This window comes from Salvelinus namaycush, chromosome 31, assembly GCF_016432855.1.
Source record: "Salvelinus namaycush isolate Seneca chromosome 31, SaNama_1.0, whole genome shotgun sequence".
Taxonomy (NCBI): Eukaryota; Metazoa; Chordata; class Actinopteri; order Salmoniformes; family Salmonidae; genus Salvelinus; species Salvelinus namaycush.
In genome coordinates this window covers 16,129,865-16,143,681 of record NC_052337.1, presented here as the reverse complement: position 1 = coordinate 16,143,681, position 13,817 = coordinate 16,129,865, and the positions used below count along the sequence as shown (strand labels likewise).

The window sequence follows — 13,817 nt, the reverse complement described above, 5'->3', positions numbered from 1 at the left end:
GTGCATTCTATGGGGAATATGGGGTCATTCTAGATTGACCCTGTCTTTGGATCCTCTCTAGGAAAAGAGACCATCAGGCCAGCTCCCAGTACCCTGTACTGCTGCTTGGTTCTGTTTGGTTTTCAACTCCGACTCTGCTATTAAAACAAGATTGAAAATGACATTATCATCCCCTTCCCGTCATCTAAAACACATTACTGTGTAGCTGTCTCCCTCCATTGGTTGGCAGTGGGAAATGCAGTTCCAATAATGTCCTTTATTTTTTATTTTATTTATTTTTCCCCAATAATTTCCTTGTGCAGCTACACAGTAGACATACAAGACAGGCAGTCAAAGGCATAGCCTGCTGGAAGTAGGGGTGCTGAGGGTGCTGGTGTCTCCCCTGAAAAATCAGATATTTGATTTTTTTAAATTACAGAAGTAGTGCACTGGGCATTTACTAGTCCTCTATTATCAGACCGATATATAGCCGTCTGTAGCGCGTGCCCCCAAAAAATATTCTATGACAACCCCCCCAAACATCTTCCTGCAGCTATGGTCAGATGTGTTATGAATGGGTGGTAAGTTCTGAGTTCAAAGTGCTTGCGCATGCGTGCATGTGTGTAAATTCAACCAAGAGAAACTAAACTGGGGTACGTAGTTAACCGAAGGAACAGTGATCTTCTTCAAGGTGCCTTACTTTGCTCCTCTCCTCTGAAACAGTGTTCCTTCAGCTTCAAATGGTTTGTTTGGCTTCAAATGGTTTGTTTAGCTTTAAATGGTTTGTTTGGCTTCAAATGGTTTGTTTGGCTTCATGTGGATAATTTAGCTTCAAATGGTTTGTTTGGTTTCATATAATGGTTTGTTTGGGTTAGTGAGCAGCTGAACAAAGCCACTAGACTAAGCCAGAGTAGGCCTATTTTACTTTAGAATTTTAAGCTGGCTCATGTCTCACATTCCTCAACTCCTCGTTCTCTGGTTGGTCAGAGTAGCACAGTATATTAATGTCCTAAATGGCACCCTATTCCCCATATAGTGACAAATGAAGTGTGCTTTGTGGGGAACATGGTGTCATTTGAGACTGACCCTGGACAGGTGAATACTACAGGTATTATGGAGAGAACAGTCTGTTTGACAATGACTGTATGCTAGTTTCAGAACATGGTAAGACAAATGCCTTAAAACCTCTTCCCATTGCTCACTCTGTCAAGGCTTTGATAGTTTCACTGATATACGACACTGGATACTACCTAGCTACTGCTGACTTCAACAACCCACTATGTAGTGTCCCATGGACTGTTCTCCATTGAGCTTCATCTATTTTTAATAGAACAATGTTTTTATTGACTTTAGTTTCAGTTGTCCAGTGAGATGTGGTCAAATCTGATGTCACCCTCATGCTTCACCTCCTTTCCTCTCTTTTCCCCCCAAAACAAACCATTTCTGCTGAGGTGAGAGCATGGCTGACATCTCCTGTGATGTCATGTTAACCAGGCTCTGTCATTGGTCAGAGACTGGCATCAATGGATACAGAGAACGTGCCAATCCCTTTCCTTCAGAACAACCAATAGAAACTCCACAAGCGTTAATGTATACAAGCTCTATTTTTTAAAGTAATTATTCATTGTTTTGTCATTATTGGCCGTGAAAAGGCAACTGTAAAGTATAATGGTAATGTTTTATGTATTTTGGAAGGATTTTATGGTTTGAGGCTTTAGTTGTTTATAAAGCTGTTCTGGTTGGATCCTCCAGAGTTGAGTGGATATGATTTCAGTCTTTTCTGGTCTCTGTCAGAGGACGTCTGATTTTGGTTATCTTTGTCAATACTTTTTAAATGTATTAGTGAGAAACAATAAACATTTTTAAAATATACATATCCTGCAATATGGTGTTTGTGACCAGTTGTATCTTTAATTTGTGACATTATTTTTAGGCTTTAAAAAACAAGCAACTGTGGGGTAAAAATAGTTCAAATAACCATACAGACATTTGGCAAATAAATGTGTGACCAACTTGAAGACAGGCATATATAAGAACATCAGATTAAAATTGAAGACTTGAAACAGAATTTCACACGTTGTAAAATCACCGAACCAACAAACATGTTAAAGAAATATCCATCACATTGTACATATATACATAGACACATCCATGAACCTCAGAGACAGTGAAATAACACCACCTAGAAACAAATACATTCCACCCTCTTTAAAACCTTGACTTCCAGTAGAAAGTGTTCTGTAAAATCATAAATAATTGTGTTAATGACTGACAGGTGGGGGGGGTCAGAGCCCCCCGTTCTCCTCCAGTTTTCTGAAGAGGGCGAGACTGCGGATGTGAGACTCTCTCTCTCTGTTCTTCCATGCAATCAGCAGGTGGTCTGTAGAACATGTTACCAGACCCTTCTCCCCAAAACTCACAAACATCTGGAGAGGACACACAAGCAAAAACGCACAAATACACAGAAATGGTAACATGTATAAATAGGATAGGATATTTGTCTAAATGTTGTCCGTTGATTATTACGTGACATCATACCTGCACGGCCCCTGAGTGTCCAATCAGGTCGCCCGTCAGTTCCAATGTTCTGAGACTGGGGAGTTCAAGAACCTTCTTCACCGGAGGCCCCGCCTGCTTATTGGACCTGCCGAAAGTCCACATCCCAAAGAACCCTGGAGGATGGAGACAGAGAGAAGAGAGAGACAGAGAGAGATTTTAATAGAAAGCTGATGCTGTGACTTTTCAGATGGACTCGGCAACCAGACAGGTTTGGCACATGGACTCTATCAGCCACGACGTCATCACCACGAGACGTCAAGCAGTGGGCACAGCTCTGGGATGAGAAACATTCCACAACCATCCAATAAGACGTGACTGTAGACCGCCTGCCCCTAGGGGCTTGTCACATTTTTTCACATGAAAACATTTATCTTAATATGGACAATAAAAAGGCAATAAAAATCCCAAAAGACCAACATTTATATTTTCCCTTCCTTATAAATTATAGTGGAAGTGCAAAAAGAAAAACCAACTCAGGAAATGTGATTTGGCTGAGTGTGTGTGTTCGCTGACTGATGACAGTGCTTCAAGAAGGAGGCATCACACTGACAGACTCTGAGCTCTGAGCTGTGGTGAAGTGATGGATGAACAGAACGAGAAAGAGAGAGAGAGAGAAAAAATAAAGAGACAGAGAAAGGGAAAGAGAGAAAGGACCACAGCTCAGACTCAGAGGAGCGCTCCAATCCACTTCAAAGCCAAAGGCAGCTGTGTAGGATTAGTATAGACGCTAGCCTAGGCTAGTGACATCACTGCCATAGTCTGTCTAGCCAAGCCCTCCTCTGATCCCACCACTACACTGACTGCTCTGCGTCTCTCTCTGTGTGTGTGTGTGTGTGTGTGTGTGTGTGTGTGTGTGTGTGTGTGTGTGTGTGTGTGTGTGTGTGTGTGTGTGTGTGTGTGTGTGTGTGTGTGTGTGTGTGTGTGTACGACTCACCTGCAGAGGCTGGTTCTGCAGGTAACAGGAGGTCCTGCATCTCCCAAATCCTCACACTGCCATCCTCGGAGCACGACATCAGCCCCCTGCAACACACACACACACTATAAGAAATCTATAAAAACACTGCAGTGTGACACACATGTACCTTACAGAAGAGAGAACGACACAGGTGACGTGTGAAACCTGATAAAGACCATTATGTTTGATAACATTGTTGTGGCTGAGATAAAGAGCTTGGGAACAGCAAACAGTGGGTCTCTTAATAAGAGCAGGTGTGATTTGATTACCCATCAGGCAGCAGCATGGTGTGTAGTATGTTGGAGTCGTGGGCTGTCTTCCTGTAGGCCACAACACTCTTAGTGATGACGCTGTACACATACAGACCACTGCCCACTGCAGCCACCATCAGCTAGGGAGAAAGAGATGATAAAAGATTAGATCATTCATTTGTAGTGTATTGAGACCTTGTGATAATGCACTTTAAATACCAGTTGACTTGACTTGATTAACAACACTGACTTTCAAGCTAAAATAAGCTCACCATGTCAAAACACTTTGGGTACTCACCTCTCCATCGGATGTCAGCTGTTGGATGGACATCTCACTGGGTTTCGGAGCGGCCAATCGGATCTCAGCCTGGGTGTCGGTCTGAGACTCCTCCCACAGGATGTGCTCATAGGCCATAATCGTCCAATCAACAGCGTCCCACAGGATCAGCTCGCCAACATGGGACCCACTGGCAAATAGGCCATCTGAAAAAGAAGAGGTAGAGGAGGAGTAGGAGGAAGAGGGGAAGGAGGAAGATACCATAGAGTTAGAATTTGTGAATTAGAACCTCAGAAATTCAAATCCCAGACTGCCCGGTCAAGGTTTAGCTTCAGTTTAAGTTAAACCATGTCAACCTGAAATATACACTGTACAAAGCATTAAGGACACCTGCTCTTTCCAAGACATACTGAAGACTGACCAGGTGAATCCAGGAAAAAGCTATGATCCCTTATTGATGTCTCTTCAATCAGTGTAGATGAAGGGGAGGAGACAGGTTAAAGAAGGATTTCTAAGCCTTGAGACATGGATTGTGTATGTGTGTCATTCAGAGGGTGAATGACCAAGACAAAATATTTAAGTGCCTTTGAACAGGGTATGGTGGTAGGTGCCAAGAACACCGCTTTGAGTGTATCAAGAACTGCAGCGCTGCTGTATTTGTCATGCTCAACAGTTTCATGTGTGTATCAAGAATGGTCCTCCACCCAAAGGACATCCAGCCAACTTGACACAACTGTGGGAAGCTTTGGAGTCAAAATGGGCCAGCATCCCTGTGGAACACTTTTGACACTTTGTAGAGTCCATACCCTGATGAATTGAGGTTGTTCTGAAGGCAAGAGGGAGGGAGAGGGGTGCAACTCAATATTAGGAAGGTGTCCTTACTGATGTCAAATTTGACATCAGCAAAGTGCTCTCTCTATCAGACCTGCTAGGTCATATGCATATAACCTCTTTATTGAGGAAAATGTACTTACTACGACAGTGATACTTGGTTGTCTCACCTTGCTATCTTAAGATGATTTCACTAATCAAATCAAATTTTATTTGTCACATACACATGGTTAGCAGATGTTAATGCGAGTGTAGCGAAATGCTTGTGCTTCTAGTTCCGACAATGCAGTAATAACCAACGAGTAATCTAACCTAACAATTCCACAACTACTACCTTATACACACAAGTGTAAAGGGATAAAGAATATGTACATAAGGATATATGAATGAGTGATGGTACAGAACGGCATAGGCAAGATGCAGTAGATGGTATCGAGTACAGTATATACATATGAGATGAGTAATGTAGGGTATGTAAACATTATATAAAGTGGCATTGTTTAAAGTGGCTAGTGATACATGTATTACATAAAGATGGCAAGATGCAGTAGATGGTATAGAGTACAGTATATACATATGAGATGAGTAATGTAGGGTATGTAAACATTATATATAAGGGGCTCTGGATAAGAGCATCTGCTGAATGACTAACATGTCAAATGTAAATGTGAGATGATGAAGAGATAAAGGCTGACCATTGATGTTGATGAGAGCGTGGATGCTGTCCTGGTGGTCAGATAGACGTCTGACCTCTGCCACAGACAACTGGGACCCTGTGGACATGGTCAGCCTGAAAATCACTACACAGAGGGAGGGAGAGGGTGTTTACCTTAGTTCAAAACAGATACAACGCAAAGGTTCATAAAGAATACAGGACTACAACCATGGTTACTAGTACTACTCACCTATCTCTTTGTCCATAGCTGCTGCTATACAGTTCTTAGGCAACTCCACCGTGGCACTGATTCCTTGAGACACAACACAAGACTAACATTGAATCGACAGTAATCGACAGTAAGCGACAGTAATCGACAGTAAGCGACAGTAAGCCTTTTATCAAATGGAGTGAAAAGGTGGGGCTAAATGGACAAGATCAGACAGTACTCCCTTCCTTTAAAAATGTTTCCTCCCTTTTGTGGCAACTGAACCGTAATCCTGGTTTCTCTGTGTGTACCATGAGGGTAATGTGTGAATAGTGCATTATGAATGAATGTATCCTAACATGATCTCTGTGTTATTACCTGTGTCGTCGTGGTGCTGGCTCTGACACTGCAGCTGGAAGTCTCTGTTCCACACACACAACTCATTTCCTCCCGACACCCACACACACAACCGCTCCAACACCAGCAGACACTAGCAGAGATAGAACGATAAGAGTACACACGTACCCACCCACCCACACCCACACACACTTACAGTGGGGCAAAAAAGTATTTAGTCAGCCACTAATTGTGCAAGTTCTCCCACTTAAAAAGATGAGAGAGGCCTGTAATTTTCATCATAAGTACACTTCAACTATGACAGACAAAATGAGGGAAAAAAATCCAGAAAATCACATTGTAGGATTTTTTATGAATTTATTTGCAAATTATGGTGGAAAATAAGTATTTGGTCAATAACAAAAGTTTATCTCAATACTTTGTTATATACCCTTTGTTGGCAATGACAGAGGTCAAACGTTTTCTGTAAGTCTTCACAAGGTTTTCACACACTGTTGCTGGTATTTTGGCCCATTCCTCCATGCAGATCTCCTCTAGAGCAGTGATGTTTTGGGGTTGTTGCTGGGTAACACGGACTTTCAACTCCCTCCAAAGATTTTCTATGGGGTTGAGATCTGGAGACTGGCTAGGCCACTCCAGGACCTTGAAATGCTTCTTACGAAGCCACTCCTTCGTTGCCCGGGCGGTGTGTTTGGGATCATTGTCATGCTGAAAGACCCAGCCACGTTTCATCTTCAATGCCCTTGCTGATGGAAGGAGGTTTTCACTCAAAATCTCACGATACATGGCCCCATTCATTCTTTCCTTTACACTGATCAGTCGTCCTGGTCCCTTTGCAGAAAAACAGCCACAAAGCATGATGTTTCCACCCCCATGCTTCACAATAGGTATGGTGTTCTTTGGATGCAACTCAGCATTCTTTGTCCTCCAAACACGACGAGTTGAGCTTTTACCAAAAAGTTATATTTTGGTTTCTTCTCCCAATCTTCTTCTGGATCATCCAAATGCTCTCTAGCAAACTTCAGACGGGCCTGGACATGTACTGGCTTAAGCAGGGGGACACGTCTGGCACTGCAGGATCTGAGTCCCTGGCGGCGTAGTGTGTTACTGATGGTAGGCTTTGTTACTTTGGTCCCAGCTCTCTGCAGGTCATTCACTAGGTCCCCCCGTGTGGTTCTGGGATTTTTGCTCACCGTTCTTGTGATCATTTTGACCCCATGGGGTGAGATCTTGCGTGGAGCCCCAGATCGAGGGAGATTATCAGTGGTCTTGTATGTCTTCCATTTCCTAATAATTGCTCCCACAGTTGATTTCTTCAAACCAAGCTGCTTACCTATTGCAGATTCAGTCTTCCCAGCCTGGTGCAGGTCTACAATTTTGTTTCTGGTGTCCTTTGACAGCTCTTTGGTCTTGGCCATAGTGGAGTTTGGAGTGTGACTGTTTGAGGTTGTGGACAGGTGTCTTTTAGACTGATAACAAGTTCAAACAGGTGCCATTAATACAGGTAACGAGTGGAGGACAGAGGAGCCTCTTAAAGAAGAAGTTACAGGTCTGTGAGAGCCAGAAATCTTGCTTGTTTGTAGGTGACCAAATACTTATTTTCCACCATAATTTGCAAATAAATTCATTAAAAATCCTACAATGTGATTTTCTGGATTTTTTTTTCTCATTTTGTCTGTCATAGTTGAAGTGTACCTATGATGAAAATTACAGGCCTCTCATCTTTTTAAGTGGGAGAACTTGCACAATTGGTGGCTGACTAAATACTTTTTTGCCCCAATGTATATCTCCACCTAAACAATAGAATCACTTGGAGAAGGGTGTCATTATCAACCTATGGAGACTAATTACCATTCTACCATTGTTGCATATACCCCACCCCAGTCACCTTTTACCTAAATAGCCCATCCAATCTACATACCTCATCCCCATATTGTTTTTATTTACTTTTTGCTCTTTTGCACACCAGTATTTCTACTTGCACATTATCATCTATCACTCCAGTGTTCATTTTCTAAATTGTTATTACTTCGCTACTATGGCCTATTTATTGCCTACATCCTCACGCCATTTGCACACACTGTATTTAGACTTTGTTTTTTTCTATTGTGTTATTGACTGTATGCTTGTTTATTCCATGTGTAACTCTGTGTTGTTGTTTTTGTTGCACTGCTTTGCTTTATCTTGGCCAGGTCGCAGTTGTAAATGAGAACTTGTTCTCAACTAGCCTACCTGGTTAAATAAAGGTGAAATAAAATAAAAAATAAATTGCAAATATTTCAATTAATACTTGAACCCCCTCCCAAATGAACATTTAAAGACGCACACTTCATGAACTTCTCTTGTTGAAAAATAATATCCCACATATAAATACAGCAATGTACACACTTAAGGGTACAAAAATATATATATTTTTTTTGATAACTGCAAACGTACAATTTTGGAGAACTCTTCCAATTTAATTTCCCTGCTCGGAAGAATTAATGCCATTAAAATCGTCTTCCTCCCGCAACTGCTTTACCTATTCCAGAACATCCCGGTATTCATACCTAAATCCTTTCATAAACAACTGGACTCAATTATTCATCTGGGATTATAAAACACACAGGAGTGGTAAAAACACCTCTGGAAGTCCAAGATGGAAGGACTGTCTCCACCAAATGTTATATTTTACTATTGGTCAGCTAACCTCTGTGCTCTTATGTTTTGTCTGGATGACGCAGCTGGCTTAGTATGGAGCGTGAGGATAGCCGCCCTTTTTCTATTGACGCTGTGATTTTGTCCCGTCAATTTGGAGATGTCACATTATGGTAACAATCCTATTATACATAGCACAGTCCGTATCTGAAGCAAACTAAATTCCATTTTGACCTTGTACCAATATCATTCTGCTCCCTACTGCGAAGAATGCGTCCTTTGTCCCCTCTAACCTTGATAACACCTTTGAGCGATGGGGAGAACTAGGGATCGATACCATAGAGGATTTTTATATAGAAGGGACCTTTGCCTCCTTTGATTTGCTGAGGGAAACCTATAATCTTCCCAGAAGTAACTTTTTCAGATCCCTACAGATTAGAGACTTTGTTAGAAAACATCTTCCTACATTTGGAAATGCTAAACCTTCCATGTTGGACGGATCCATGAAAATGTGTCCCACCTCAGACAAACTGATATCTCGTCTATATGACACTTTTCAATCTGTTAGCACACCTTCTACAGATGCCATTAAGGCAAAATGGGAGGAAGAGCTAGGTCCTGACATTTCTGGAGCAGACTGGGAAGATAGCTGGGAGTATATCCACACCTGCTCCATTACCTCCAGACATTGTCTTACACAATTCAAGATCTTGCATAGATTACCCTATTCCAAAACTAAACTGCATAGAATATTTCCTGATACCTCCCCTGTGTGATAAATGTCATGCTGCGGAGGGTACACTATTCCACTGCTGTGCCCTATGCTCTAACTTGCATGGTTATTGGTGTGGAATTTTTAGGATCCTCTCTGAGGTTCTGGAGACTTTAATTGACCCAGACCCGCTTCTGATCATCCTGGGAGTGTCAGAAACCCTAAACAGATTAACCAAGCCCCAAAAACAACTCATCTCTTAGTCTCATTTCGGCAACAAAAAAATATCTTGTTGTTTTGGAAAAGGAAGGAAGTTCCCTCTACCAAATTATGGGGGGTGGCATCTGCCCTCTGCTTTCTGTTTACTTGTTCTGTATATCTTATTTTGTTTCTTGTATGTGTTCAATAAAAAAATATTTGAGCAACAAAACATTCATCACTTTCTTTTGAAATGACTGAAATGACAAGATATTTTGGACACTACATGTTAAAGGTAATTACATAAGACATTACGTGGGGCGGCGGGTAGCCTAGTGGTTAGAGCGTTGGACTTGTAACCGAAAGGTTGCAAGATCAAATCCCCGAGCTGACAAGGTAAACATCTGTCGTTCTGCCCCTGAACAAGGCAGTTAACCCACTGTTCCTAAGCCGTCATTGAAAATAAGAATTTGTTCTTAACTGACTTGCCTAGTTAAATAAAGGTAAAATAAAAAAATTCAAATGACTTTCATTGGGACTCGGTAACAAAGATAGCTTCTATCCCCAAGCCATAAGAGTGCTAAACAGCTAACAAAATGGCTACACGGACTATCTACATTGACCTTTCAATTTTTTTTGCACTTTCTCTATGTACATTCTACACGCTCCAACACACTCACACTCACACACTTCATTTGCTCATACACACACACACTCATATGCAATCATCATATACACTGCTGCTACTCTGTTTATCATATATCCTGATGCCTAGTTACCTTACCCTTATACATATCTACCTCTATCGATCCAGGATCCCTGCACATTGTAAATATGCTATTGGCACTGACCCTGGAACTGACCCTGTATATAGCTTGCTTACTTCTCTTGTTCTTCTTACTTCTATTTCTTGTGTGTTTTAGTTCTACTTGACTGTTTTATAGTACTACTAATATGTACTACTGCATTGTTGCGAAAGAGTAAGCAAGAAAGGCATTTCACTGTACTTGTGCACATGACAATAAAAACTTAACTTGAAAAAGCACACAGCACTAGGTAACGAGTTGCATTCTTTAAAGTGGAAACAGTTGGGTAAAATGAGGTGTTGCCAACAGATGAAAAGCAGATGAACATACCTTGACAGAGGACTGGAGGTCTGAGACGGTCTGAACCCTGTTGCCTGTCTCTGGGTCCCACAGCTGAACCACAACACTCAGGAAACACAACAACAGGGTTTTACGTGTGTGTGTGTGTGTGTGTGTGTGTGTGTGTGTGTGTGTGTGTGTGTGTGTGTGTGTGTGTGTGTAAAGATACACTGAGGGTGCGGTCCGAGGAAGCTGTGATGAGGGAGGTGTGTGTGTTCTCTCCACTGGTGTGTGTGTAGGCTGTCATGGCCGTTATCTGCTGGGAGTGACCCCTTAGTTCCAGCAGCCTCTCTCCTGTCTGAGAACACACAAACACACACACACGGCAATTCATATTATTCAAAATATATTCACAACACTGCCACCTATTGGTGTTACTAAAACACTACTACCCTTTATTCTTGCTTTATCGTTTCAAATAGTCTACCCAGCTATTGCTCAAAGCCGTTGGATGTTTATATGTTCCTACATCCCCCCTCGATCTCCCCTCCCAGACAAATGGCTCACCTCAACGTTCCACACCAACACCAGACCATCGTCTCCTGCAGACGCAAACCTGGGAAACAACAATGTCTACTTATGACATGACAAAACACTGGTCCTGTTTACAGTCCTGCTATTCACCTAAAAGCACAGCTAAAAACAAAGCATGATGGTGATAATTACCTAATACTCTTCAGTTATGATGAGAAAAAACATGTATCAACTCCAAATGACTGAACCAGAGGGATGTGTTTCAGTGAAACAGAGAGTAAGCTACTGTCCATAATATCCACTAACTCCCCTGGGATCTTAAAAACACCTGTCCTCAGGCTTAGCTCCTTCCCCTGACCTCTGACCCCTACCCATCTACAACCAACCTACAGGATGAGAGGATCAGAAAGAGTAAAGGATGAGATAGAAGAAAGAAGAGAAAAGGAACTGTCTTTCCAGCAAACGAGGGCTGGAAAAGGATACATTTTGGGACTTGAAAAGCAATCTGGTGAGAATGTTCCGGCCCCTGCCCTCGGCTGCTGGCCTGTCTGGAGAGGACGAGGCCCAGAGGAGGGGGTCATTACTGAGGTAGACGAGGCGTGAAGCTCTGCCGGACCGACCCAACTCCACACACACACACACACACACACACACACACACACACACACACACACACACACACACACACACACACACACACACACACACACACACACACACACACACACACACCGCTCAGATCAGCTAGAAAGCACTTATGAGACCACTTATGCAAACCCACTGTACCATAGTAGCACGCAGCATGCTTCCACCAAGCAATGCATTACCTGTGAAGGCTGTTAACTATGTATTCAGTGGTCAGTGGGGGGTGGAAGAGCAGGTGGGGTAGCAGGTGTGTAGGAGGCGGGGATTAAGAAAAGGGGTAAACTATAGAGTAACCGCACACATACAGTATAAAATACACACAACCCAGTAAAGATTTGTTGAGGAGAAGATCATACACACACACACACAGTCCAGCAGTGGTGATGATTAAGCTCTTGTCACGCTCTGTACGTTTGCTTTGGAGAGGATCTGCTGTCAATCACACTGAGAGATAGAGTCCAGCAGATGGTAGAGAGCAGAGGCAGAGAGGCAGAGAGAGAGAGAGAGAGAGAGAGAGAGAGGAGAGGTACTTACCTGAAGTCATCAATCTGCACCAGAAATCGAACAATGTCAAAATGTCCTTTTAGCACCTGCAGTTCAGTGAACCAGTTTTTGGGCTGTTCCTCCCCAATGAATAGCACAGGGTTTTTCTGCACACATAAGGGATAAAAATGAGACGAGGAGAGACAGCAGGTTGAAAAGCCACTCAGTGAATTCAATCACATAAGAGAAGGTAAGTTATAGTGAGAAAAGCCTGGAAAGGATCGAGAAAATAAATGATGTATATCTCTGCACAAATTATTGTAAGAATTATGGCCAGTACAAGACCACATTTGCTTAGAGATACCGTAGAGAATGGTTGTCAACCAGGTAACTATAGCATTAACATCACACAAAACAGTTAGCCTGCTATTACCTCGACAGACCCCTGTGCTTCCCGACCACCGAGTATCCATCGCAGCATGACTGGCTAATGGCTATGCAGGAGATTCTGATGACAAGGAGAAGACAGATGTCAGAAGTTGCACCATGGCACAATATGCAATTGCTGTTGTTGATGACAAACAGCTGACCTCTGCATGTAAACAATTCTGACAAGCTAATTCAGGTTAGCAAGCAGAGAATGTGATTATATCTTGCCTTAACAATCATTTGGCGTGAGACGTTCCCAGATCACGGTCGTCTTGACGCCTTTAAAATAGCTGTCGGGGATATCTCGTTGTTATTTAGTAGGGAAATCTGCCACTTGAGATCCAGCTGGCAAACCAAGACCCGTGAAATTTGACATGAAACTGTCAGCTGAGCTTTCGCAACAAAACATTCATGTGACAGTAGCTAACTACGGAAGCGCAGAATGGACACATTAATGAAAACGTGAAAAACGGAAACGCAACTTCGCAAAGACCTGTCGACAAACTGATATTATTGTTCTGCCTGTTCATTATCCTTATTACCTCAGGGTCTGACGAGGTAGTTGCTGGCTAACTGTTTTGTGTGATGTTAATGCTATAGTTACCTGGTTGACAACCATTCTCTACTGTATCTCTAAGCAAATGTGGTCTTGTACTGGCCATAATTCTTACAATAATTTGGGCAGGGTTATACATAATTTATTTTCTCGACCCTTTCCACGCTATAAAATAATCGATATGGGAGGAATTTAAAAAATGAAATAACATTTTATAACATGTATATGCACCATATAGCTAGTCTGTTTGTTACCTTGTAATTACACAATCATCTGTGACAACTAGATGGCAGTGTACAACAACTCGAAGCTCTGGAGAGAAGCACATCCTTCAGTGGAAACAGATACTGAAAGCGTTTGGGGAATTATGGCTGAACCAACATGTTTGCCTTGCTATTTACCCATGCAGTGTTTAGACAATCTGTCTTGAAATAGAAAACACAGAATGTATTTATTCATCTCATTC

At 42.3% G+C, this 13,817-nt stretch overlaps 1 protein-coding gene across 1 annotated transcript; it reads right to left on the bottom strand.

Moving 5' to 3' along the window:
- Positions 1-1,865: 1,865 nt before the first annotated feature.
- On the bottom strand, positions 1,866-13,212 carry wdr41 (WD repeat domain 41). The gene is made up of 14 exons (XM_038970525.1): positions 13,024-13,212; positions 12,800-12,874; positions 12,418-12,533; positions 11,272-11,320; positions 10,934-11,062; positions 10,756-10,818; positions 6,094-6,205; positions 5,758-5,820; positions 5,548-5,652; positions 4,043-4,227; positions 3,763-3,884; positions 3,473-3,558; positions 2,518-2,651; positions 1,866-2,405 (listed from the first exon to the last, which is right to left on the bottom strand). The coding sequence occupies exons 2-14, from the start codon at positions 12,845-12,847 to the stop codon at positions 2,265-2,267; spliced, it is 1,353 nt and encodes a 450-aa protein (XP_038826453.1). The 5' UTR covers positions 12,848-12,874; positions 13,024-13,212; the 3' UTR covers positions 1,866-2,264.
- Between the last annotated feature and the right edge of the window lie 605 nt (positions 13,213-13,817).